The sequence below is a fragment of the Mustelus asterias genome, chromosome 18 (genome assembly GCF_964213995.1).
Source record: "Mustelus asterias chromosome 18, sMusAst1.hap1.1, whole genome shotgun sequence".
Taxonomy (NCBI): domain Eukaryota; kingdom Metazoa; phylum Chordata; class Chondrichthyes; order Carcharhiniformes; family Triakidae; genus Mustelus; species Mustelus asterias.
Window position 1 is genome coordinate 46,566,300 of NC_135818.1, and position 27,449 is coordinate 46,593,748.

The window sequence follows — 27,449 nt, forward strand, 5'->3', positions numbered from 1 at the left end:
AATCAAGCGGACATTGAAAACCCCATGTCATTATTCAAGGAAAAGCAGGACATTTTCCCAGTGCCCGAACCTACATTCCTCCCCCAGCCAACACTAACAAAATCACATTAGCTAGTCCCTCATTTAATTGGTGTTTAAGGCATCTTACCGTGCTCGCTATGGCCGCTGAGTTTACCAATATGACAGTCACTGCATGTCAAAGCGATTTGACACTCTTCAAAGAGATGTGATAAATTTTCAGCAGTTTTGAAAAGGGTACTGTTAATGGATTAAAATTCAGTGTGCTAAGAGATGGGATTAGTTACTCTTAGAAATCTCAAAAGGCTTCAATTTGACAATACATGCTAAACACTTTCTCATGTATTTGGTAAGATGTAAAATACATTCCTATATGTTCACAAATATTATGCTTTCCCATGCACAACCTTGTGTATTAACCCACCGTTCATTTTGCTTCTCAGCCATTCCACAGCCAGGAAGGGAAACAGCTTACAAACTCACAGACTTCTACCAACTGCACTCTGGAGACAAACACAAGGCGGCCCACGAGACTGATCAGGCTGGTTTTTCTGCAACATTCCCCTTTCACCTTGGACTCAACTCCTCTCTTCAACGGAACAACTAAGACCTAGACTAGCAGTACAGGGAATCACAGGCAAGAACCTGTGGCCTACCAGGCACATCCTCTCCTTTTTTTTTCACAATTGCTGATTAGAAATGCTGTTACTTTCACGAAGATGGAAGTGCTGTGGCAGATGAGCTGTGGAGCAGTCAGATTTTTGGAGTATTTTGCTTTACACCAGATGTCATCATGGGGACGCACTGCTGACAGGAAATCACAATCAGTGTGTAGCGACACAACATACAAATGGGAAGCATTTGGATAATCTACAGAAAGTTGGAGTGCCGGCAGTTAAATATCAGATTTCCTCAGCAGTAGATATTAAAACTCCCTCCATATCCCTCAGTGCAGCATATTTGCTGTATTTACGATAAAGCCATGGTACAGTTGACTACAGCTGCCATCTTGTGGTGATACAGAATATAGCAACTGAAAACAATTTAATCTTTAGACTGCTCTCCAGTGAACAAAATAGGTTATTACAATATACTTTACCTCTGGATGTGCCTGTAATGCTATGATCAAGGAAGAATATTAGTGAGCAACATATAAACTTGAAACTTTTAACGTGAGCATTGAAATAAACTGATTGATTTAATGGCCCTGAAGATCCACAGCTGATTCAACATAATTCCTCAATATGTTTAGCAGCAGTCTGGACCTAGACATTGGAACAGGAGTAGGCCATTCAGCCCTTCAAATCTGTTCACTTAGATCATTCCACTTCCCTTCCTTTGCCCCAATTCAATAGCCACACCTGAAATCAAACCTGGGACCCAGATACCCTGGGTACCATTGCACAACCTGTTGGGGGGCGGGGGTGGGGGGGGTGGGGGAGGGAGTATTTGCATGTCCCAAAAACAGCCATTGTCATAAAGGGTCAGTGCCAGGCCTGGGACTCTCTACACTGGGAGTTCACGTGCCCCAGGCCATCAGAGGACCCCAGCGCACCTGGTCAAATCAGGGGTCTTAGTCCTAGCAGAAGTCAAGCTCAATGAAGGCTCAAACCCCCTGCGGACTAATTGGGTTGAATATATACCACTGAAGTGGACCTTTATAGAGGCTGAGAGGGTAACTGATCATTCTTTCCAGGCTAGGAAAACTGGCACAGCCCCGGTTGAGGAACCTTTATGCTGGATATTCTGGCCTTCCTGTTATGGTCAGTGCACCAGATGGTGCTTACCAGCATTAAGGAACATTCCCTTATTCCTGCAATATCAGCCAGGGTCAATGATGTAGACTCCTTACAGACGCAGTCGATGATTTTCGGTGCCAGTGCATTTTCTTGAATGGAAAATATTTTGCATCAAGGATGTTCTCACTAATTAGGAATGATTTAATTTCAGTAGTATCAATGGATAAATAAGTTTGCTTTAAAAGAGAAAATATAATAGGACAAAAGTTAGCTAAGTGTGCACTTTCCACAGTGCCTTATTCTGCTTTGCAATATATCACTGCACCTCAACTGGTTATTAACACATTATAAAGCTTTTAAACAAATAGTCCCATTGCAGACAGGAAGTGCTCAAACCATCCAGTAGGATACATGTTGCCATGGATTCCCTACCAATTGTAATAACTAAAGTCAGCCACTCTGACCCACAGGCTGCTGCTACCTTGTCACCTCCACTGCCGTGTGTGGGGCTGGAGACCAGAAGCTGCAGTGAAAATACAGGACTTAAACAAAATTATTTCCTACAAGGCATATACATGGTATGGTTTACTGAGACCGCAAAACAAAATGAATTTAATTCATACAAAGTTTAAAACTCAGAAACCACAATATTATTAAAAAGCTCACTGCATATCTTCTCGCAGATTTCAATTATCTTCAATGTTGTATTTTGTGGACAGAATTTCGTGATGGCAGCGGGACCCAGGGTCGCATCTTGTCATCCCAATTAAGGACAGCTACCTGTCCCAAAATCTGCCAGCCGATCAAGAAGGTCTACAACTCATCAGTGCCACTGGGAGCAGCGGCCTGTGCTGGACTGGGCCTCAGATAGGAGGTTACATCAATGGACATGTGCTCTCACAGCCAGGTAAGTGATATCTGGTATCCAGGGCCAGTCAAGCAGTTCCTGGCAAGGGGGGGGCGGAATGTGGTTTAGGCTGGCGAGGGCAGGCAGCACTGTTGCCAAGGAGGACTGCCATGGGCCAAAAGTCTACCCAAAATGGAGGGCCCCCCCTTTGTGGAAGCTGCCAAGCCATTTCCCCACATGGCAGAGGCCCCACCCGCTGCCGACTAAGAGCCAGGAGAGGTGGGAAGAATTCTTCAAATGACTCAATTGGCTTATGGGCGGGAGAACTGCCCTCCACTTTCCTCGCCACTGATAAAGTGGCAGCAGGAGAACATTGGGAATTTCACCCATCCACCTTCCCAGATTATGTTACATCCCTATGAGTCCCCGTCCACCTACAGAGAGTTGGTAAAATCCAGCCCCATGTTTCTTGAATCAGGCCTATGTGCCTCCTGCCCTCGCCCCACAGTCTATGACTGGAACTTTCTGGCTGTTCACGCCAGCGGGATCCTCTGGTCCCACCGACAGCGGGCTCCCGCTGCGGGTTTCCCGGAAGCGTGGGGTGGAGTCAATGGGAAACCCCATTGACAGCGGCGGGACCAGAAGATTCTGCTGCCAGCCAGCAGCAGGCCACCTCCTACCACAAGAAACACGCCATGGGGAGGCCAGAGAATCCTGCGCCACCTCTTGCTGAGACTGCATGGATTCCTTAACTCTCCCAACATTTTTCTAGCAGGGGCCCCTTTTCCTAAAACTGCAATGATCTTCCTTCCAATATTGTATGTAAAAGAATTTTACCCACTGCTCAAAGCCATTGCTGTCCACTCTGTTTTCTTTGGCAGTGTTAAAGTTCAAATACTCTGAGCAATAATGGTGATCTTTCTAGGTAAGATTTATAATGCTGATACATGTACAGTGGCAGTGACATTTGAGGAATGTTTGCTTTCCTCTGCATCTCCTATCCCAACTTGCCCATCCGTACCTCCTATCCTGCCATTACCAGTTATAGCTCCTTCTTTGTTCATTATAAATGGTGTTAGGATTCTGCTCACGCAGCCTGGTAGAGACCTGCAAAGACCTGAATAACTAGGTAATTTAATGAGTTCAGGAAATCCTGCCCGGACTGCATATGGCATCAAATCTCAGGATCAGAAGCATTACACTACACTGAGGCAGAGAAAAGGTTAACTGACTTTTCCACCCAAGAATGCAGCCCTTACAATCCTATTTAAGAACAGATCAAATGTCTAGCTGAATCAGTAAGTAAATTTGCCATCAGCTGTGGCACTGAGATATAGAAAGACGGGAAGGTTCCAGTTCAGTCTCTGGCCTCCGCTGTTTAGCCAGAATAGTGTGGGGCTGGGAGCACTCAATTGATCTCATATCCTAGACTAGAGAGGGCAATGAAAAAAACAATTAGCTACTGTTTCCCAAGTGACTTGTATTGGAAAATACATCTCTGTAGCTGGTGAGGAATCACATACATTTGGGGTGAGGTATGTGAGTGTGTTTGGCAACTGTTGGGACGATACCCTCGCATGATTTAGGGACTGTAGCAGGCGAGGAGATCATATCATGATTTTTAAAAAGCAGTCCTAACTCTTTTCGAAGTGCATGAACAATTTATTTAAATGAGCAGCTCCATTAAATTATTTTGCTCGGCTGCACACAGATGGGAATTTAAAGGGGCTGACTTGTGCACGGCCTATGCAGAGACTTTTGGGTCACCGTGGGGCCCCACAGTTTAGAGGAGACATTGGTTGCAGCCACCTAGAGACACTTAGGCCTGGATTTTCGCCATGAGGGAGAGGCTCTCTGCGGCGGTGAAAATGCCAGAAATAGCCAAAAATACTAAGTCCTGCTCCTCAATCCAGCATTCCCATCTTCACAGGGACGGGACTGGAGTTGAGCGAGGATCTGCTCGCAGCCGATGGATAGCTGGTGATTTAAACCAACAGCTGCTCTCACTGAAGTGGGATTTGGGAAGGCCAGGAGCGTGCTAATTAAAATAGGTAAGAGGTCTGAACTCTGTGCATGTGTTTGGATAGCCAGGGTACCCCTATGGATAGGGTCCCAGGGCACCTTTTGGGGGTGATAGTGTACCCTTTGGGAGAGATAAGGCTCTCTTTTGGAGAGGTATAGCACTCTTTGGAAATGTTAAAGTGAACATGATTATGCAATTTTTATGCACAAACGCATTAGAAATGTCCAGCTGTCAAGGAAGTGTTAAAGTGTCAAACCTGTCAAGGACGTGTCAAAGCTGTCAAACCTATTAAAGCTGTCCAGGAAGTGTCAAAGCTGTCAAGGAACTGTCCAAAGATACAAGGATGGAGGAGGTAAAGGCAAAGGGTGGTGGGCATGGGTTGGCACTAAGTTGGCATGGGAAAATGGGGAGTAGGTAGAGGGGCACTGAGAGACATAATGGTGTGAGGAGCCATGGGTTGGCATGGAGTGTGTGTGGGGGAAAGTTGAGGGCCGGAAGGATTTTTTTTGTTTTATTGTCATTTATTAATATATTTCAAAACAATGCTGAAGCACAGAAGCAAGTCTTGTGCCCAGCCCACCCCCACACCTGGCAGCCTGCACCTTCATTCTGGGGTTGCCCACTCTGATTCCTTTTCCAGCCTGTCCCCCAACGAAAATCCCAGTTGCGAACGGCCATTTTCAAAAGGTCATCTTTGCCAGGTCAGGAAATCTCCCGCCTTGGGGAACCCAACCCAGGATGAAAACCTGGACTGGACAGTCTTTAATTCAATGTGCCTGTTACAGTTTCTGGGATATATGCCAGATATTACCTCAGGTTCAGAACCTCTGGTGCCTCCTGCAAGAAGTTACCATGAGGTGGGGTTTCAGGTTGTGTACGGGGGGGGGGGGGGGGGTACTTGTGGAAAAGGGAAAGAAATGATGCAACACAGGCAGCTATTTGATGCTCTCAATCTCAGTGATGAATAAATCCATGAGTTTTTCACAGTCGGCTGGAGATTGTATAACACTTCTAGAATTTCTATTGGTATTTCCGCACGCTATAAAATAATTTATTACTATTAGAACTTGAGTCAGTGAAAAATGATAGAAGCTATAAAAATGAAACAAATACATGGCAATCTAGATGTTTGATTTCCTCAAAATACTGAAAATGCTTTTGATCCCATTTCAACGTTGAATTAACTGTGAAACACTAACAGAAATGCTATAACTTTGCAAATTGGTTTATATACTTTGAAACAGCTTCATTTGTTTTAAGATGAAGTTTTTGCTCCCAAGAGGAAAACAAACTTCCGCTGTATATTCCTTGGGGACGGTTCTTAAATTTGAAAGGCTCTCAGCCAGTTTTTCGAAAAGCTTTGAATAATTGCATCCAACTATAGCACTGCTGCTGATGACAACTGCTTCAGGCAACAAACACAACACAGCAACCAGACTCCAGGCATAAGAGATACATTGACAGTGACTTACTTGGCTGTACGGTATCCGTGGTTCTACTTTCGACTTTTATCACGAGTGCAGTTCCTGGTTTTTGCTCTATCGCTGGTATGTCATCGCCCTAAAGAAAGTTGCAACAAGTCACATGAAGTCATAGTCACTTTTCACAAGACTTCCATCAACACCTGTCAGGAATCAAATGCTAACCCCAAAGTATGTTCTTTTCAAATTAATTTATTAAAATTATTTTTCAAATCGTTTGTACGAATTACTTTCGATCATCCAATGTAACAAAATGTTGGTGTAGATGAAAATTATTTTTTAGCCCCCTGATGAGTGTGGGCCAGAGGCGGGAAGGCATTGGAGGTTCAGCCGTTTCCCTGGAGGTGGGATGGTGGGTGGATGACGTTGGCAAGTCTACCAGCCAGCAAGCGAGAGGTAGCTACTTCACCTTGTTAAGCGGCTATTAAATCCATTCTGAAAGGCCGTTTCCTGGTGCCTTAGAGGTCGTTCCTGTCTGGCTGGCTTGAACTCAGCAACAGGTTGCCCAATGGAAGGGTTTCCCCCAGCATCAACCTGGCACTCACACGGGTGGCTGCATCTTGGGGTGTCCTCTCTCTCACATACCTGTAAAAGCATCCAGCTGTTTCTGGAGAGTTGGAGAGCCTACTAATGGTCCTTCAGCTCTGAGAGCCCACCTGTCACCTTTAATTGGGCCAACAGCCTGGCCATTAATTGGCCAATTCCAGGAAATTCTAACTCCATTTTTAGCCTGACAGCAGGATCCTGAAGCCCATGGGGAAAATCCTGTTTGTGGTTTTGTTATAGGAAGCCAATTATGAGAAACCTGGTTTTTGTATCATTCAAATGGTCTTCTATTTGGGCAGGTTAATAATTACAATTCTTGGGACCAGAGAGAGATAATGGTGTATTGCAGTGCCTGACCTCCTCAGTGAGAAACAGCTTAGCAAACTGATCTAGGGAATAAAACTGCAATTTATCTTCAGAGTTTATTGGCAGGGAGTTTGACAAGATCTTGAGAAGTATTTTTGAAAATCTGAGCGATCCCTGACTTTAGGAGAGCGGCACGGTGGTTAGCACTGCTGCCGAACAGCGCCAGGGACCCAGGTTCAATTCCGGCCTGGGGTGATTGTCTGTGTGGAGTTTGCCCATTCTCCCCGTGTCTGTGTGGGTTTCCTCCAGGTGCTCCAGTTTCCTCCCACAGTCTAAAGATGTGCAGGTTAGGTGGAATGGCCATGGTATATGTGCGGGATTATGGGGGTAAGAACGGGGGTGAGGGGCGGGCGGGCGCCGAGTAAGATGCTCTCTTGGAGAGTCGGTGCAGACTCAATGGGCCGAATGGCCTCCTTCTGCACTGCAGGAATTCTATGGTTTGATTTTCACCTATATATGGATGGTAGCAGAAAACAAAGTCATTCAATAAAGACATACAAATATATGGATTAAGAGCAGAAGTAGGCCATTCAGCTGCTCAAGCCTGCTCTGCCACTATTTATCCTCATGGGAGAATATAGCCGGCGAAGGCTCTTGCTATATAGGAGAATTACACCAATGTTTCATGTTTCTTTGTTAAGATAGGAGCCATAGTACAGTCCTCGGGCGATGTGTAAGTATACGCGGATAAAGAAGAGTGAGGCTCCGTTAGTATGAATGTTGCAAATGAGTCAGCCATAGTTAACATCGCGGCAAACATGTACGACTGAGGAGAAAGCTATGGTAGGTCAACTAGAGCATGATTTATAATTTTTAGGAGTGGGTGCGTTTTCCGAATGTTAGTGGCTGATCTGATTTGTTTTGAACTCCATATTCCCATCTATCCCCGACAACCTTTGATTGTCTTGCTTGACAAGAATCCATCGACCGCTGCCTTAAAAATATCTAATGACCCCCACCTCCACTGCCTTTTGAAGCAGAGAATTCCAAAGTCACACAATCCTCAGAGAAAATATTTCTCCTTATCTCTGTCCTAAAAGGACAACCCCCAATTTTAAAACAGCACCCCCTAGTTCTGGACTCATCCACAAGAGGAAACATATTTTCCACGTCCACCTTGTCAATATCATTCAGGATGTTATATACTTCAATCAAGTCGCCCCTCACCCTTCGAAATTTCAGTGAAAACAGGCCCAGTCTGTCCAATCTTTCTTCATAAGACAACCTGCTCTTTCCAGGTATCAATCAAGGAAACCTCCTCTGAACTTCCTCTAATACATTTACATCCTTCCTTAAAGAAAGAGACCAAAACTGCACACATTATTGAAGATGTGGTCTCACCAATGCCCTGTATAACCAAAGCATTGCAATCTTACTTTTATGTTCATTTCATCTCATAATAAAGAATAGCATTCCATTCACCTTCTTAATTACTTGCTGCAACTGTATTCTAACCTTTTGTGACTTATGCACGAGAACACCTAGATCCCTCTGCATCTTGGAATTCTATAGTCGTTCTCTGTTTAAGTAATATTCTGCTTTTTAACTCTTCCTGTCAAAGTGAACAACTTCATATTTTCCCACATTCTACACCATCTGCTAGATATTTTGCTCACTTCCTCAACCTATCCACATCTGTCTACAGCCTCCTTATGTCCACTTCATAACGTACTTGCCGACCTATCTTTGTGTTATCTGCAAATTTAGCCACCATGCCTTTGCTGTACTCATCTAAGTCACTGATATAAGTTATAAAAAGCTAAGGCTCCAGCACAGACCCCTGCAGGACTCCACTTTTCAAACGTCCCAATCAGAAACAGACCCATTTATGCATACTCTCGGATTTGTGTCAGCCAGCCAATCTTCTATCATGAGTTCCTACTTTGCAAAATAACCTTTTATATGGCACTTTGGCAAATGCCTTCTGGAAATCTGAGTACAGTACATCTACAGGCTCCCTTTATCCACAGCGCATGTTACTCCTTCAAAGAATTCCAATAAATTGGTTAAATATTATTTCCCTTTCACAAAATTGTACTGACTCTTCCTGATTACCTTTAGTTTTGCTAAGTGCCCAGCTATAATCTTCTTAATAATCGATTCTAACACCTTCCCCAGAACAGACGTCAAGCTAATTGGCCTATGGTTTCCTGTTTTCTGCCTCCCTTCTTTCTTGAATAGAGGGGTCATATTTGTTACTTTCCAATCTGATGTGATCTGTCTAGAACCTAGCGAATTTTGTAAAATTAACACAAATGCATCCACCACTTCATTAACCACCTCTTTTAAGACACTAGAATGAAGTCCATCAGGCCCGGAGACTTATCAGCCTGCAGCTCGATCAGTTTTCTTAATACCGCTTCCCTCATGACAGTAATTTAATCAAATTCCTCTCTCCCTGCCATCTCCTGATTTATTATTACCAGGATGTTTCTTGTATCCTCTATAGTGAAGACAGAAACAAAATACCTGTTCATTTCATCTGCCATTTCCTTATTATTTATTATTAATTCCACATTCTCACTCTCTAGAGGACCATCTCAGTTCACTTCAGCTGTTTCAGCTTTGATATCCACAAAGCTGCTCTTATTTAAGTTTATAATACTAGTCTTAGACCCACTCTTCCTCCTTTCAAACTGGAAATAAAATTTGATCACATTGTGGTTGCTGCTAGCGAGGCCTCTATTCTGAGGTCATTGGTTAATCCAGTCACATTACACAATACCAAGTCTAATATAACCTGCTCTCTGGTTGGTTCCAGGATGTGTTGCTCAAAGAAACTACTTCAAAAGCATTTTATGAACTCCCTATCCAGGATACTACTGCCTGTTTTTTCCTATTTATATGTAGATTTTAAAAGCCCATGGCTATTTTCGTCACTTTATCACACGCACACAATATTTCTTCTTGTACACTGCATCCTAGATTGTGGTTACTGTTAGGGGGCCTGTAGACAATTCTTATTCCGATCAGAAGAGGGATTAAACAAGGAGATTCCCTTTCCCTCCTATTATATAACAATGCAATGAATACATTATTATGTTCATTAGATGATAATGAACATAATATTCAATTCCAGCCTCGAGGACTGTCTGTGTGGAATTTGCACGTTCTCCCTGTGTCTGCTTGGGTTTCCTCCCACAGTCCAAAAGATGTGTGGGTTAGGTGGATTGGCCATGCTAAATTGTCCCTCAGTGTCAGGGGGATTAGCAAGGTAAATATGTGGGGATAGGGTGGGATTGTTGTCAGTGCAAGTTCGATGGGCCGAATGGTCTCCTTTTGCACTGGGATTCTATGATTCTATAATATTTAGAGGCTTTAACAAGATGTCCGTCACCTTGCTTGCCTGTGGACCACTTCCACTAGTTACTTCTTTCCCCTACTATTCCTCATCTGCACCCAAACAAATTCTACATTTTGACCTCCTGAACCAAGGTCATCTTTAAATATTGCACCAATGCTATCCTCCATTAGCAGTGCTACCCCTCCACCTTTAGAATCATAGAAATAGAATCATAGAAATCCTACAGTGCAGAAGGAGGCCATTCGGCCCATCGAGTCTGCACCGACCACAATCCCACCCAGGCCCTACCCCCACATATTTTACCCACTAATCCCTCTAACCTACACATCCCAGGACTCTAAGGGGCAATTTTTTTAACCTGGCCAATCAACCTAACCCGCACATCTTTGGACTGTGGGAGGAAACCGGAGCACCCGGAGGAAACCCACGCAGACACGAGGAGAATGTGCAACCTCCACACAGACAGTGACCCGAGCCGGGAATCGAACCCGGGACCCTGGAGCTGTGAAGCAGCAGTGCTAACCACTGTGCTACCATGCCTTCCGATTCTTCTCGAATGTCATAGACCCCTCAATATTCAGAACCCAATAATTTTCATCCGGCAGCCACGTCTCAGATCACATTTACTTACTGCAATGTGCGCAATTTGTTTACTTTGTTATGAATGCTCCATGCATTCAGATACAGAGCATTTAGTTTTGCCTTTTTGTTATCTTTGTAATATCTAGTCTTGAGTGTTGGTGTACTGTTAGGTTTCTTTTTCTTTCTGCCACTTCCTGCCTTTCTCTGACCTTCATTTCCCATATTACTATTTTGCTCTCCTGCCTTGACTCTACCCAAACTCGATCTCTCACCCCTCTTACATGAAGAACAACTTAGTCAATTTTCACCACAGACTCGTGAAGTCAAATTCCTTTTATAAACCGGAGAGCAGGAACAGTGGAGAATCAATTATCTATATGCCAATCATCTGCATTGTTCAATCGCCCAAGCTGAATAATGCCCTTTCTTACAAATTCTGAAAATCACATTGCATTAAGGGTGCACACAGTACAATATGTAACGAAAAGAAAACCTGGTGTCCTGTTTGACTCTCTGAATAAGTTCATTACCAGGACACCATACAGTTCCAGTCAAACTAGATAATTGAAGCTCTACTGCATGGAATTGCAGTGGAATCAAGTGGGCAGGGTTCGTCACAAATATAAAACGTGCTATAATAAAATGCACTTAAATTACGGATGCGATATAATTACACAGGAGAATCTTGCTACACAGGGTGTAGCAGTTTTCATTGAGCAATAGTCAGTTTTATACGAGTGAAGCCAAAGTACTGTTTTACATTTAATTGAATCAATACTGAAGTCTTTTCAAGGAGATAAACCCCTGGGAGGTTCATCTGAAATCAAATTAGTGTGGTATGTAATGAAGGAATTACGTGAGAATTTGTCGTGACTTATTCCACGTAAACTTAAGTTTATTTAATAATTTGACGTTCTGGTATTAGTTCATGGTGTGCAATGCTTGCTGCTTCTTTGGATTATTCCAAATCCACAGTTGAAAAGTCAAGTAAATATATGTAGCACACATATATTTGAGATAGCACAGTGACTTGGCATGCTGCACTGTCAGTTTAGGAGTCTTAACTCAAATCCTTCCCAAAACAATGGGATGTAATGCTCTACTGGGAAACAAGTTTGTGCAGTTCCAACTGAGGGCTCGGTGCATGTGAACATAAATCACCGAATGCCCATATTCAGTGTAATTGGATCCAAATTGGAAATCTCAGTTGAATGGCCACAAGGATAGTTAGTGATTTAGTGGCACAGTAAGGAGCATTCTATTGATGTTAAGGATAGGTACAGTCTGAACGAGAAAGTAACAAATTTGGGTTACAAAACTGAAATATGTAGCTAGAATAAATAATTCAAGCCTTCGACACTCATCTTCTTCACACAATATAACCCTTTTCAATCTGAAACTTTAAAGGCTAAGTTGTAAGCATGGTACATTTCCTTGTGAACCCATTATGGGTAGATTTTCACCTTCACTGCTTTGGATGATAATCTGGCAGAGTGAATCATCTGCCCATTATCGAACCTGCTTGAGTTACATTCCTTTGATTTGACAAAGGGCAGGTGAGTTTTTTCTCTGCCCGATTAGCGCCCAGGTGCTGAAGGTGAAATAGATGGCACGCCTCCAAAACAGGCCACTATGATGAGGAAGAGCCTTGGGCATCCCAGTTTGTTCCAACAGCATTGTAAATATCTCACATTGTCCCAAGGATGATACAGGATCTTTTACCTTAACTAGCTGCTGCCTGGAATTTTCTTACCTCATCAACAATAGAATCAAAATGATTTTTTTCCAGCATGATCATAATTTGGATGTTGGAAATTGAAGAACTATTCTGAACTGAACTCTATTTTTCGCACTCAATCAATTAAGACAATGACCAGATATCAGAAATGGTAGTGAGTCATGAAGATCATTTGTTCAGTTATTGGGTCACACAATTTTGCAAAACCTCTGCTTTCAAAGCTCATGGAGGGATGGGTTGGAAAGTTGGAGGGATGGGTTGGTAAGTTTTCTGATGACACAAAGGTTGGAGGTGTTGTGGATAGTGTGGAGGGATGTCAGAAGTTGCAGCGAGACATTGATAGGATGCAAGACTGGGTGGTTAAGTGGTAGATGGAGTTCAACCCAGATAAGTGTGAGGTGGTTCATTTTGGCAGGTCAAATAGGATGGTGGAATATAATATTAATGGTAGGACTCTTGGCAGAGTGGAAGATCAGAAGGATCTTGGGGTCCGAGTTCATATGACGCTCAAAGCAGCTGTGCAGGTTGAGGCTGTGGTTAAGAAGGTGTATGGTGTACTGGCATTCATCAATCGAGGAATTGAGTTTAGGAGTCGTGAGATAATGTTGCAGCTATATAAGACCCTGGTCAGACCACACTTGGAGTACTGTGCTCAGTTCTGGTCGCCTCATTACAGGAAGTATGTGGAAGCCATAGAAAGGGTTCAGAGAAGATTTACAAGGATGTTGCCTGGGTTGGGGAGCATGCCTTATGAGGATAGGTTGAGTGAGCTCGGCCTTTTCTCCTTGGAGAGACGAAGGATGAGGGGTGACCTGATAGAGGTGTATAAGATGTTGAGAGTTATTGATCGAGTGGATAGTCAGAGGCTTTTTCCCAGGGCTGAAGTGGTTGCCACACGAGGACACAAGTTTAAGGTGCTGGAGAGTAGGTACAGAGGAGATGTCAGGGGTAAGTTTTTCACTCAGAGGGTGGTGGGTGCGTGGAATGGGCTGCCAGCAACGGTGGTGGAGACGGATTCGATAGGGTATTTTAAGAGACTTTTAGATAAGTACATGGAACTTAGTAAGATAGAGGGTTATAGGTAAGCCTAGTAATCGCTAAGGGACATGTTCGGCACAACTTTGTGGGCTGAAGGGCCTGTATTGTGCTGTAGTTTTTCTATGTTTCTATACAACCTTATAATCCACATACTCATTGGGTGAAACTCAAATTTGGCTGAGTGTCATTTATGGTGGGAAAACCTGAGCGAATCCCACCATCAGTGCAATCTAGGCTGGAATTGTTAAGACACTTGAAAAAAACAATTACTTTCCATGGGAATAATGCCCTGCATGTCTCTGAATTGGCCGTCCTGGGGTCAGCTGAGCAGTTCAATGAAAGGGGCACTGCATTTAAACGGCTCCACAGCACTTGCTCACAGTCCAGACAAGAGGATGGCAGCAAGAAAGTCAGCTCCAAGATTCATGGAGGGCGCTCTGACACAGATGTTGGATGCTCTGGAGGAGAGGAGGGCAACCATTTACCCGCAGGTGGGCAGGAGACCCTGGGAGTGTCCAATCCATATGACTCGTGCCTTCCAGAGTCTGAGGCACCTCCTGCCCAGCAGACAGAACAGGTTGGCACCACACACTTGTGCCACCCACAAGTAGGCCGCAGGTCTTCCAGGTCCCGGCCCTCCAGAGGACACCCGCCAAGGTCATCTCAGGTGGCAGGGTGTGGCAGCAGCAGGCGCCTCAACCTCAGATGTGGATCCTCGGGGGGCACCTAGATGCAGCGCTGGGATTAGGAGGGTTAAGAAATTGTAGTCACGCAGTGTGGGCACTGATGACGTTAGACACTTATGGATGTAGAGCACTCAATTTGATCTCAATGTGTTATAACTCACTTTTGTTAACCACTTTCAGGCTGCCTGATCTCCACTCATTGGTGACAGCAATGACCAATCTAACGTTAGGGCTGCATTCAGATTTACAGCACCACCTCCATCCCCACTATGCAGTGGTGCCATCTCAGTGCAGGTGCTTTCCCCTCGCATTGACAGGACTCAGTAATGATACAGAGGATCTTCTAACGGCGACCAATTCCGTGCAACAGTGCTTTAAAATGACCCACAGGGAGTCTGCAAGCTGCCAGCAGCCAGACAGGAGTCAGACATCCACAGCATCTCTGAGGTGCATCACAGCCCTTTCCTCATTGCAGGTTTTCATCATGCTGCTGCACTGAATGGACTCCCCCATCACCAGCTCCGAGGTGCATGGGAGGGGCCACATGCAGAAGAGTCACCCGTACCCTCCCTATTTCTGCATCTCCTGGAACTGTGTCATGATGAGGCATCTTTAGCCCACCTCCCCAAGCGCATGGGACCACTGAAGACTTTTCAGCAGGGTCTTGGGTTTCCTGGTCACACCTGAATGCTCACTTTCGGAGGTAGGCGTTGGGGGTGGGGGAATCCAATGGTACCTCTAATTCAGAAACTGGAAACCCTGGGCAGGTGGGAGGGCGGTAGGGAACCCCTTGGCCCTTGTTTCCGAGGCACTAGGTCTGCCAGCATTCTCACTGAGCCTTGGACATAGCGCTGTGGGGAGTTTATGGTACAAAGGGTTAATTCCTGAGGGCCAATCAGTGCCACAGCTTATTAACAGCATAACTGATTCCTCCCTCAATGCTAAGCTGTGCTAAGAGGCACCCTAGTAACTCAAGCAGCCGCTCACTGCTGTCATCCCTCCATAATAAAGGTCAAACTTCACAGCCCCCTCAACCACATCGATCCCACAAATGGAATTATAGACCCTCGCAAGGTCAATCATGGACCCCTAGCGGCTACGCTCTTCTTGGTGGATAGTGGTTACGTGCATATTCACCTTCAACCTCCCTCTTGGAAGTCATGGTGCCGGGTTTCTGCTTCTCAAGAGCAGTAGTGATTCACACCGGCTGGGTGGGAACATATATAGGACGGACGATGCGTTGTGAGGCACGCTAATGAGAGAGTAATGCATGCAAATTAGGCTCACGCCCTTCCTGGGTGGGAACCTGATTGCGTCATCAGATCACAAACCAAAATCTTGCCATCAAGACATGTTTTTGGCATCTGACGGGATTTAGCGGCCATTACAGAATCGTGCTCATGGCTAACACAGCTGCGAAATTGCAGCCATTGGTTTCCGTGAGGATGCACAGCATTTTTCATTGCAGTTGATCTGAAATCAAGCAAACTAGTGCAAGAGATTGAAGAATTGCTGCACAGATGACGTCAGTGCACTAGTTTCAAAATGTTTGGACTTAAAACCAGCCATGCTGCAATCTGATCATATTTCCAGATTGAATTAATCACCATTGAACATTTCCAGTAACTGCACGAGTTTGTGGGTCTTCCAGGAGGCTTTTAAAATTTAGCTTTTTGTAGTTGCAAGGACACAAATAGATGTGTTTTAATGTCCTTTCTAATGTACTGAGAAGCTGACTACAAGATACAAATGTAACCAGTAAAAAGTTCAATACAGTTTGTCTTGAATAATTCTCTAATTTAAGATTGTGTTACCCATTGTGATTATTTTTAGTGATAACCCTGTTTTCAGCTGTGTTTAATAAAACTGCACCAGAGATTAACACACTCACATATAATCATGGAATATTTTTAATGGATGCCTGAATCTGCTGGTTCATGAGGCATTTTATGTTTGGCAATCGCTGACATCAGCCCCTTCCCCCACTGAACATCGCCAGCATCCCCATCGCTCCCACGAATGCTTCCCCCCACCATCACAAAGAAATGAGTCCCGGCACGTGGGGCTCCCCATAGGCACTGCCAACCTGGTAGTGCCTACGTATGCCAGTGGGATCCTGTCTGCCATGTCCCTCTCCTCTAGAGGCCAAGCTCACTTTTGGGAGGAGGGGGGTGGGTGGAGGAATCCCCACAACTGGTTCACGTCTGGGTGAACCTGTTGTAAACCTTGCTGACATTAAAATTTAGTGAGAAGGGACGCTCAGGTTTGGGGGGGGGGGGTTGTTAATTGTATTCAAATTTATTTAAATGAATTTAAATCAGGTTCTTGCCTATTATGGGTGTAAACCTAGTTACATTACCAGCGAGGGCAGCAAAAATCAGAAATCTCAATCTCGCTGGCGAGGTTCACAATTTCTGGATTTTGCCAGATCTTGAGCCCCCACTAAAGATCCCATGCACAGAATGCGGGCTCAAAATCGCCCCCTTAAAGATCAAGTCCTAAATTTCAAAGTCTTTCCATTTTCCAATCCAGTCCACTTATAATTGGTAACCTTTGTTCCAATTCTCAGTCCTTTGCACAAGCAAGGTTAAGGATGACAGATAAACTTCTATTTGCTATCAATCTGGTGCAACAACCACAATTTGTGTAGTCTGGGGAGCTTGCTGTGTTCCTTTGCAGCAGATAATATTCTGAATCCTAAAACATTGACTAGCTTTCGAATTGCTCCAAAATGCGTTGTAGACAGTTTCCTTTCTGATTACTTGTGGTTTATTTCGATTGCAAAGTGTTCAGCTACAACAGAAAACCTTTAGAAATAACAGTTCAAGCAGACCTCTCAGGTGTTTACCTGTCCCTTATCTTCCGCCACAGGGGTCTTCAGGGGCAACCCTTTCACTCGACTGGTGTGACGTGCTTGGACTGGACATAGTTCAAGATCTGCCAAGGTCATGGGTCCATAGCTGGCATCAAACTCTCTTCCACTGCTCTCTAAGAATACACATTATACACAATATAATCATTCAAAGTATTAGAAATGAAATACTATAAAAACATTGTGAATTGCAGAAACACCAAAGAATGCAGCTCTCCCAATCTGCTCCCATACTGGCTGCAATTATTTCCAACAGGTTGTGATGTAAATTCACCGCTAGAAGATCAGGTTGCAAAATGGTTGGGCAGCATGGTAGCACAATGGTTAACACTGCTGCTTCACAGCTCCAGGGACCTGGGTTCGACTCCCGGCTTGGGTCACTGTCTGTGTGGAGTCTGCACGTTCTCCCCGTGTCTGCATGGGTTTCCTCCGGATGCTCCGGTTTCCTCCCACATTCTGAAAGACATGCTGGTTAGGTACATTGACCCAAATAGAACAAAGAACAAGAACAAAGAACAATACAGCACAGGAACAGGCCCTTCGGCCCTCCAAGCCCGCGCCGCTCCCCGGTCCAGGATTGAATCCTGAATCCAGGATCCCCGCCCAATTTTCCAGCCTATCTACATACTAATATCCTATCCACCGAGCTGTCCCTCACAGCTACGATGCTTTGTTCATCACATGGGTACTGGACTGTGGCGACTAGGGGAATTTCACAGTAACTTCATTGCAGTGTTAATGTAAGCCTTACTTGTGACGAATAAATAAACTTTACTTTATGGCATTTGTCGCCAATATCACCTCTGTAGCAAAAAAAAATTAAAAGCAATTGATTGTTTTAACATTATTTGGTTACACATAACAGTTGCAATTACCCCTTCCACAGAGGAACACAGGTTTACAGGGATTAAATGTTATTGGAAGAACAGCAAAAAAAATCAATTTCATTGCATTGATTGTTTCTTCATGAACCTGACCAGAAGAACCAAGCAACATTCCTGCTATTCTATAGGGCAAAGAAGCCGAGATTAAAATGTTGCTGATATTTTAAATCAAATTTTAAGTGAAGCCAATGCTGGCTGTATTAGTAATATAAACCAAAATAGATTGATACAGGCAATGATGGTCAAGGAAGGAAAACATTGCTTAGACTTGGAATTTCCAGAAGCAGAGGTTTCCTGTTTTCTTCTGAGAAAATCCACTTATTTCTGATTTGTGTCGATTTTACACCAAAATATCAGGGCAAGCAAATTTCCTCCGTCATTTGTGCCATTTCTGAGTCACATCGGCCAAAACCCCACTTAGCTCTTTAATATAACTCCACCCACAAGCAAATGATTTGGGAGTACAATTCTCCTGTATTTACACCAGCTCCAAATGGGCGTAAATTTATGCCCCAAAATATATAGGAGAACCCAGGTATAGGAGAACCTAAAGTCACCATTTCTGGTGTCTTATAGGCTTTTTTCATTTCTCCTTTTTTGAGATGGACAATGTATTTTCTGTACTTTTGAATTTTTTAATGATATTAAAATCTGTTAAATGAAGAGAATAGTTTCCACAAATGCATTATCTTAACTTGCCATGCTTAACATACATAAGTGATGGCTGGATAGCTTCAAACTGTATTTGCATAACATCAAAAAGATACATAGAGTTTACAAGATAGATGGCGTATATTCCCTGCTTTTCTCAGGCCCAGATTGTTTATGCTCATTTGCACTCAATTAGCAGCGATTTTTACTTTATGCAGATGAGATTCTTAGCAAGTCTTCGCACGCATTGCTGTCAGCAAGAGCAACATAAATAACTACCACAAATTTCAATGTAACACAAGTTGAGGAAATCTGTCCCATATTGCAAAAGATAGAAAGGAGTTTACCAAAGTCTCAGTCCGAACAACATTGTAACAGATGTTCTGGCAGTGGTGCAGCTAATGGCCCCAACAGTATTAGTACTATGTATGGACTTGGACTGCGAATGAACTTATTTGAAATATTCTGATCATTTTTTTGTAATAACATTAATTATGAGGTGTTAAAGTTGGATATTAATGAATAAAAGTGGCTATCCTATAAAAGAGCTGCTTCCTCTTAAAAGAATCTGAGTGGACACACAAACATTACCTGGTAGTTTCATAATTGTACTGAGGGCGTATAAAATAAATGAGAAAGGTGAGGTGGCTTAGTTTCATCATTAGCACAGTTCTTCATTGTATATCCTGCGTATACAACATGCATTGGGATAGTTTTTAACAAAAATAGGAATTGCTGCAAGCATAGACAGTATTTAAATATTCCCCAAACAACATGCACGATCCCTCTCGCCTCTCAAGGCTGACTCTTGACTATCACTGTGAAAATCTGCTAACAGGGATAAAGCAGTCAATACAGCTTTCCTCAATGTTAAGAGAAACAGAACAAAAATATAAGCATGCATCTTGCAAACGCAAAATAAATAATAATACTTTATAAAGTAAACCAGTGTATAGATTAAAAATAGGCAATATTCTGAGTAACCTTGTATATCATAAATCCAGATACATCAAGTAATGGGGACAGCAAATGGATTGTAGGCCTTCACTGGGAGTATAAAAGTAGAAAATGACATGGTACAACTGGATAGGGCACTGGCGAGACCGTATCTGGAATATTGTGTACAGTTTTGGTCTCCTTAAGGAGGGACATACCTGCACTGGAAAATGTTCACTAGATTTATTCCTGGGATGAAAGGGTTGTCTTATGATGAAAGGTTGAGTAGGTTGAGCCTATGCTCATCGTAATTTTGAAGGATGAAAGGTGGTCTTATTGAAATGTATAAGACTCTGAGGGTGCGTGGCAGGGCAGATGCTGCGAGGATGTTTCCTCTGTTGGGGAAATCTAGAAATGGAGATAACCCATTTAAGACGTAAATGAGGAATTTCTTCTCTCAAGAGGATTGTTAGTCTTTGGAATTCTCTTTCACAAAGAGTAGCGGAGACTAGATATTGAATCTATTCACGACTGAGTGTGACAGATTTGTAATTGACAAGAAAGTCAAGGTTAGGGGGAGGCAGGAACATGGAGCTAAGGCCATGTTCAGCTATGACCTAATGGTGCAGCAGGTTCAGTGGGCCAAATAACCTATTCCTGTTCCTATTTCTGATTATCTATGATCTTATGAACCTTGTAATAAGGATTTCATACAGGTTGTCCTATTAGGATTAAGAGGTTGGAAGGAGGAGTTTTACACTCAATGCTATCATGTGTGTGCATGGTAACAGAATTTGGGCATAAATGCTGGAAGATAAAACAAAAACAGGCCTGATATTCTGCTCCTGACTGTGACTTAATGACTTTGATACAAATGTGCGAGTTTGGCTATTGGATGAGGACAGCATAAAATCTCATGTAGTCAAATGTTCAGCCTACACTTACTGCCTACGTTCACATATGAAGAATGCATTGTGGCAGGGTGCCTGTGAAGAGTGCCGTGTATGAATCAGTATTTTCAGAAGAGATAAAAGAGGCAAAATCTGAAGGATAGTCTTTGCCTTGTTGGACTCGAACATGATAAGATTTCAAAGGGAACACCTCAAAGCACAAGTCAGATACTTCCTCACTGAGAACACAGGGAACATTAGAACATGAGTCAACTTGGTGCAGTCTTGAGGCCACCGACAAAATAGTATAGAACTGACAAAATAGTATAGAGCAACTACTACCAGGTGAACAGCCACATCCTTTGTCTGGAAAGCACCAAGGGATGTCAGACAACCTATGGATGGGAGAAAACTTTCTAAAGTGGAAACGACAGGAGTGATTCCAACCATTGGTACTCAGTTCTTGGACTTGTGGCTGAGAAAGGAATTCTTGCTCAGATCATTATGAAGCCCGAGACAATAAACAAACTAGAAGAAAGTTTAACTGAAACACTGGACATGCCAGGTTATAGATAAATACAATGATATAAACTTCTCAAGACATAATTCAGTTCTCTGCGTTCAAGAGGTAACTATATCCCACTGATTACCTGTTTGAATATCAAACTGCCCTGGTGATGATGAACGCCTTCTTCGCAGTAAGCTTGTGCCTCTATTCATTGATAAGGGATTTATGTATTGTGACTGTCCAGTCAGGATACTTTCTGCTGCTGCAGTAAATCTGGGCATCTGGCCTTCACTAATCTGCCCTGTGCTGCTATCATCATCGGAATCCTATGTTGCAGAAAAAGAAACGGTGTACATGTAAAATTCAGAGTGGATTTAGTAAGTGATGCACACTTTAACAGCTTAAGTAAACCATGGGTACAAGATGTTGTTTTTAGTATAAATAGGTGATAACTTAATTCCCTCAGCTAATTCAAAAAGTATGCAACAATCAAGGTAAAGCTTGAAAAATGCTCATTATTGACTTTATCACACATTCCCAGATCAGTTAACGTGCACATCACTTGCCATGAAGAATTCTTGTACACACTGTCAGAGAAATAAGTCTAAACCCCAACCTCAGAATAAAGATCTACATTATATCAGTGTAATCATCCTGTTTCCCAAATTAGATACACTTGTCACCTTACAAATGAGTTTGCGAATTTAGTATTTAGTTGTCAACTGAACCACATTTTAGAAGATTTGTTGAAATCGGCCCATTTAGTTAATTATAAAAAGATTAAATGGTTCTAAATTCATAGTCCAATCTCCACAGCAACAGCATACAGCACAGATAACATTAATTCAAAAAATGCACCTACATTCAAAAGAACATCCTTTATTTGGCAAATTAATGCAGTAAACGTTCACCTTCCTGACCCGAATGTTAATCAGGTGGGGCAGATACCCAACCATCACAGAACACACCTGATTTTCATCCCAATGAAAACTGAAGTGGTTCTATAACAGGCAGACAACCTGCACCATCAGGTTACCATTCATGCGGTGAAGATGAAAATTTGCCTTGCAATCTGAAGCCCAGGATTAAAAGAAGAATGCTCTTCCCCACAGGAGCATGCAGACATTGTGCATTTTCTCTTTCAAACTTTGAACAGTTTAATCAACATTGCTTTACAAGCTTTACCTTTTGATATTTGTGTATATAGGCTGAGATAGAAAGGAAGCACTTACTCATGGATGAGTGTTAAGTCAACATCAGCAATGCCACAGGCAACTGAGTCACGTACCCTGATAGTTTAGCGGTAGGCATTACACTCTTCAACTATAAGTGCATTCATAAAGTAACACGGAATTCTTAAAATAGAAATACAGGCCATGCAAAACCCAATGTTTACTGTATTCTCGCAATTCTACACCAATTGTGAAGTTTACTGTTAAAAAATTGAAGTTACTAATGGGGAGAATTTGAGATTAACAGTAAGATACTTATTCAATCAGTGTATCCTTTATTCTGTTTGCTCTTATGGGAAACCTGGACTCACCCTTGAATGTACATGGAGCTTTGTCCCATATACTCTCCAAAGCCATGTTCATATATATGGTCATTCGTACGGTAAACATTTTATCAACAAGCATAAACAAAAAAGCTCATTTGAACAAAGAAATGTTGGCCAGGAAAGCAGAGAATTCTTTGATCTGCTTTGAATAGTTTCACAGGCTTGTTAATGGCTACCAATTATTTATTTACCATTACCATTTTGGCTACCAATTATTTATTTACCATTACCATTTTGGTGCAGTCCTTAAAAAGCAGCTGCCATATGAAATGGCACACCACTTTTTCAGCAGCCGACAGCAAGAAGGATTGAAGCCTCGGCGGTGGGGGAAGGTGGTCAAGCAATATAAAGAACATGCAAACGTACGAATTAGGAGCAGGATTAGGCCACTAGGTCCCTCAAGCCTGCTCCACCATTCAATAAGATTACGGCTGATTTGATTGTAACTTCAACTCCACATAGCCACCTAGCTCCGGTAAAGAACTGTTAGATTCACAGGTGCATCCATGGAGATATTGCTCATTGAAGCTTAAGAGAGAAAGGATCGTCTTTTGGTCATTAAAATCAGGAAGCCCCAGAACAGGGTGATTCCAGATTCAGTCAGTGAAATATTCATCACCCCAAGAACTGCCGCACAGCGCAGTCTCACAAACGTGGCAAAGGTAAGTCAAAGCATTGTTCTCAATAGACATCCCATATCACTGAAATCTTCATTCAATTCCTTGTTTCTTATCCATCCCAACAAACAAAATTCCAGGCCGATGATAGGATTTAAAGGACAGGTACCAAATCAAAACCAGACAAAAATATTTAATTTATTCACCACAGTAGGGGTTATGCTGTTGCATGAAGGTGTGTGAAATTCAAGTTTCCTTGAATCCAGACATTTATTCTTTACTTTTGTGGGCATTATGCCTGATTTCCTAGGTTTACAGAATGAATGCTTTCCACTTAATTCTGCAAGTTACAAGCAGTTTTTACTATATACTTAAAAAAATACATGAATAGACAGTCTAAATGCATCAGCAATGGTTTAAAGAAGAATGCTGAGGGTTTGAAGGCCATGTACTCAGGGGTAAGAATATAATGGACACGCAAAATCTATGGGGAGGTAAGAGTATATTTCAAGTAAATTCCAAATATTTATTCACATGTTCGAGATCAAACTGCAGATGAACTCGAGAAATATTATTCAGATATATTTGGATTGCTTAATCTTTCCTAATTCTGTTGTTCCATGTCATTTATATGGATTAATAATGCATTTCAATCAAATACAAGTTGTTGTAAGGATATTCTCAATTACTTGTAAAATATAAATGCATTGGGCACCAAAATGTTAACAACACTTTTAAGTATTGCTATAAACATACGAAACCGATGGGCAGGAAAAGATCATCTAGTTCATCAAGCCTGCTCCACATTCATGATGGCTGCAGCAAGGTAACCAACGAGTCCTAACACCCAGCAGCCATGTAACCTCCTGGCAGAGGCTGAAAAACACAAAGTCAATAAGAAATACTCTGGAAAATTCCCTTCCATTCCAGGGGATCAGATGGACCATATGTTATCTGTTAAACCACTCATGTTCTGTATGATGCAATCTACAGGGATTACAGTGGCTAAAGTCAAAAAGGTCTGAAAACATTTTGTGACAAGAAATCGTGCACACAATATAGTGCAAGAGGCAAAGTCACTACAACGTGAACAGCTGGAAAATTATAGCACATTTAGCATCTGTGATCAAATGCTTCTCGGCCATTTCAAATGTGTTGAATTGTAGCAGGACCATGAGATGAATGCAATTGGGCTCATTTTCTGGCTCTAAATCGAACAGCCATCTGATCTGGCTGGGATGCTGACTTTCCAGGTGCCTTACTATAAAGGAACAGACTATAAACCTGACCAAAGTATCAGTGATATCCAAGAGAGGGGAGGGCAGTTGATAGTTAGAGGGGGGGAGGCGAGGACAAGAGGATCAGGCAAGAGGAGCGGAGGGAGTTGTGGGACCAGTGAGAAGATTAATCCTATGGACAAATACAAAAGTGAAGAAAGCCATTGGAAAGGATTTAACTTTTTTCTTTTTCGTTTGCGATTGTTTTGTAGCAGTAGTCTTTTCTTGACTTATTTACGGGATGTGGCTGTCGCTGGCTAGGCAGGCATTTATTTTCCATCCCCAGTTGTCCTTCAGAAGGCGGTGGTGAGCTGCCTTCTTGAACTGCCGCAATCGTTGAGGTGTAGTAGGTATACTCACAGTGTTGTTAGGGAGAGAATTCCAAATTTTGACACAGCCACAGTGAAGGAACGGTGATATATTCCCAAGTCAGGATGGTGTGGGACTTGGAGAGAAACCTCCAGGTGGTAATGTTCCCAAGTATCTGCCGCTCTTTGTCTTTCTCGATGGTAGTGGTCGTGGATTTGGAAGGTGTTGTCTAAGGAACCATGATGAGTTCCTGTAGTGCATCTTGTAGATGGTATAGAAGGGTGCCACTGTTTGTTGGTGCAGGGATTGAATGTTTGTGGAAGGGTTGGCAATAAAGCGGCTGTTTTGTCCTGGATAGTATCAAGCTTCTTGACTGTTGTTAGAGTTACACTCATCCAGGAAAGTGGAGAGTATTCCATTACACTCCAGACTTGTGCCTTGTAGATGGGGGAAAGGCTTTGAGGGGGTTGGGGTCAGGAGGCGAGTTACTTGCTGCAGAATTCCTAGGCTTTGACCTGTTCTGATAGCCACAGTATTCATATGGTTAATTCCATTCAGTTCGGTTAAACCTCTATATGTTGAACTAGCCCCGAAAGTTGGAACATATATTTAAAATGGTGGATTTCTGAAATGTCAATGTTGGAAATCTACCAAACAGTGGAAATTTCTTGTTCCAAATCCATGCCCCAGTCAAGAACCGTTCAACCTCCCTCTTGAATGCAAGCAGAAAAGAAGCATCCAGTGCCTCAGTTAGCATTGCATTCCAAAGACTCAATACTCTTCAGGGATAGAAACCTCTATCAGGTCACTTCTAAATGTACACTGTCCTAAAGCTTGTTATAAAGGAATTGGGGCATAAGAGTAAATAAGTGTTACTACAATGATTCAGAGCATTGGTGAGGCTATACCCGTAGTACTGCGTGCTTTTATATATTTTAGAAGTTATATTGTCTCACATAATTTTCTTCATCACTCACGAGAGGACCTGATTCTGTACTCTTGTTGGCGTGGGAGTACATTTCTGAGGAGATTTTGCTCGGAATCTTAGAATATCTGGAAAAACTATAATCTGTCTTTAATTTACTAAAAGGCTATCTGGAATACAGTAATAATCTGGGTGGGCTCTTTTCCTTTGTGGGGAGATGGATCAGTTCTTCAGGCCCATTTAAGCAAAAAAGTATAATTTTATTTATTGGTCACAGTCGGCTTACATTAACACTGCAATGATGTTACTGTGTAAGTATCCCTGGGATCTCACCCTAAATTGGGAGGAACCATCTGACAGGTGTGCCTATCTGGCAGCTAGGATTAACATATCTTACTGAATTAAATGATATGGGGACAGTTGAAGCAGGAGATCAGCTGTGACCTTGTTGAATGGGGAGCAGGTTCAAAGGGCCAAATGGTCATATGTTCTGATGTGAAGTACATAAAACCATCTCCTTCAGCCTCTCTGACATGTGCAGGAAGGCTCACTAGCTGCAGAAACTTGAACTCCGCTTTCAGAGCTCGAGCAGTGGCTGGAGTCACTATGGCACATCCATGAGGCAGCAAGGGAATAGATGATCACCAGGCAGTCAAAGAGAACTAGGCAGCTAGTCCAGGAGTCCCCTGGGTTTCTGCTTGCCGATCAGTTTTCTATTTTAGATACTGGTGATGGCATTGGTTCCTCAGAGGAGTGCAGTCAGGTCCAAGTTTAGGGCACCACAGGTGGCTCTGTTGTACAGAAGAGAAAGAAGATGTAAGGAAGGGTGGTAGTGATAAGGGATTAGTGAGTTAGGGGAACACACAGGCATTTCTGTGGTTGTAGATGTGACTCCAGGACAGTATGTTGCGTCCCTGATGACAGGGACAAGGATGTCACTGAGCAGCAGTAGGACATTCTTCTGGGGGACGGTAATCGGCCAGAGGTCATAGTTCATGTTGGTACAATGACTGATGTAGGAAAGGAGGGGTTAGGTCCTGAAAGCAGGTTTTAGGAAGCTAGACAGGAGATTGTAAAGTAGGACATCTAAAGCAGTAATTTCAACTCCCAGTCCCTTATGCGAGTGAGTATAGAAACAGGTGAATTCAGCAATTAAACATGTGGCTGGAAAGCTGGAGTAGGAGGAAGGGCCTCAGATTTCTGAGGCATTGGGACCAGTTCTGGGAAAGTGGGATCTGTACAAGCCGGATGGTCGACAGTTGAACAGGACTGGGTCGAATGTCCTCATGGAGAGAGTTACTCGGGCTGTGAGTGAGGTCTTTGATTTGATTTATTATTGTCACATGTGTTAGTATACAGTGAAAAGTATTGCTTCTTGCATGCTTTACAAACAAAGCATACTGTACGGAGAAGGAAAGGAGAGAGTGCAGAATGCAGTGTTACAGTCATAACTAGGGTGTAGAAAAAGATCAACTTAATCAACTTTAAATGGGAATGGCAGGGGGGATGGGAAACTGAGAGCAAATTCAGAGCAAGGAACTGGTGAAGGAAAATTAGTGAGTGGCTCTGAAAGACAGAAAGATCACAGGTTAACAAGTGTACAGCACAGGAATTTGGCAATATTAAAAGGTACATATGTAAATACAAGGAACAT

The 27,449-nt window shown here is 42.9% G+C and overlaps 1 protein-coding gene across 1 annotated transcript in view; it reads right to left on the reverse strand.

Annotated features, from left to right (window-relative positions):
- Window positions 1-27,449, reverse strand: part of kiaa0586 (KIAA0586 ortholog) — a 547,244-nt gene that overhangs the window by 35,868 nt on the left and 483,927 nt on the right. Inside the window, exons 29-31 of the mRNA XM_078233832.1 lie at window positions 21,252-21,435; window positions 17,217-17,356; window positions 6,100-6,187 (exon numbers count right to left, since the gene is read on the reverse strand). Of these exons, the coding sequence (XP_078089958.1) occupies window positions 6,100-6,187; window positions 17,217-17,356; window positions 21,252-21,435 (412 nt within the window). The remainder of the gene's footprint in view (window positions 1-6,099; window positions 6,188-17,216; window positions 17,357-21,251; window positions 21,436-27,449) is intronic.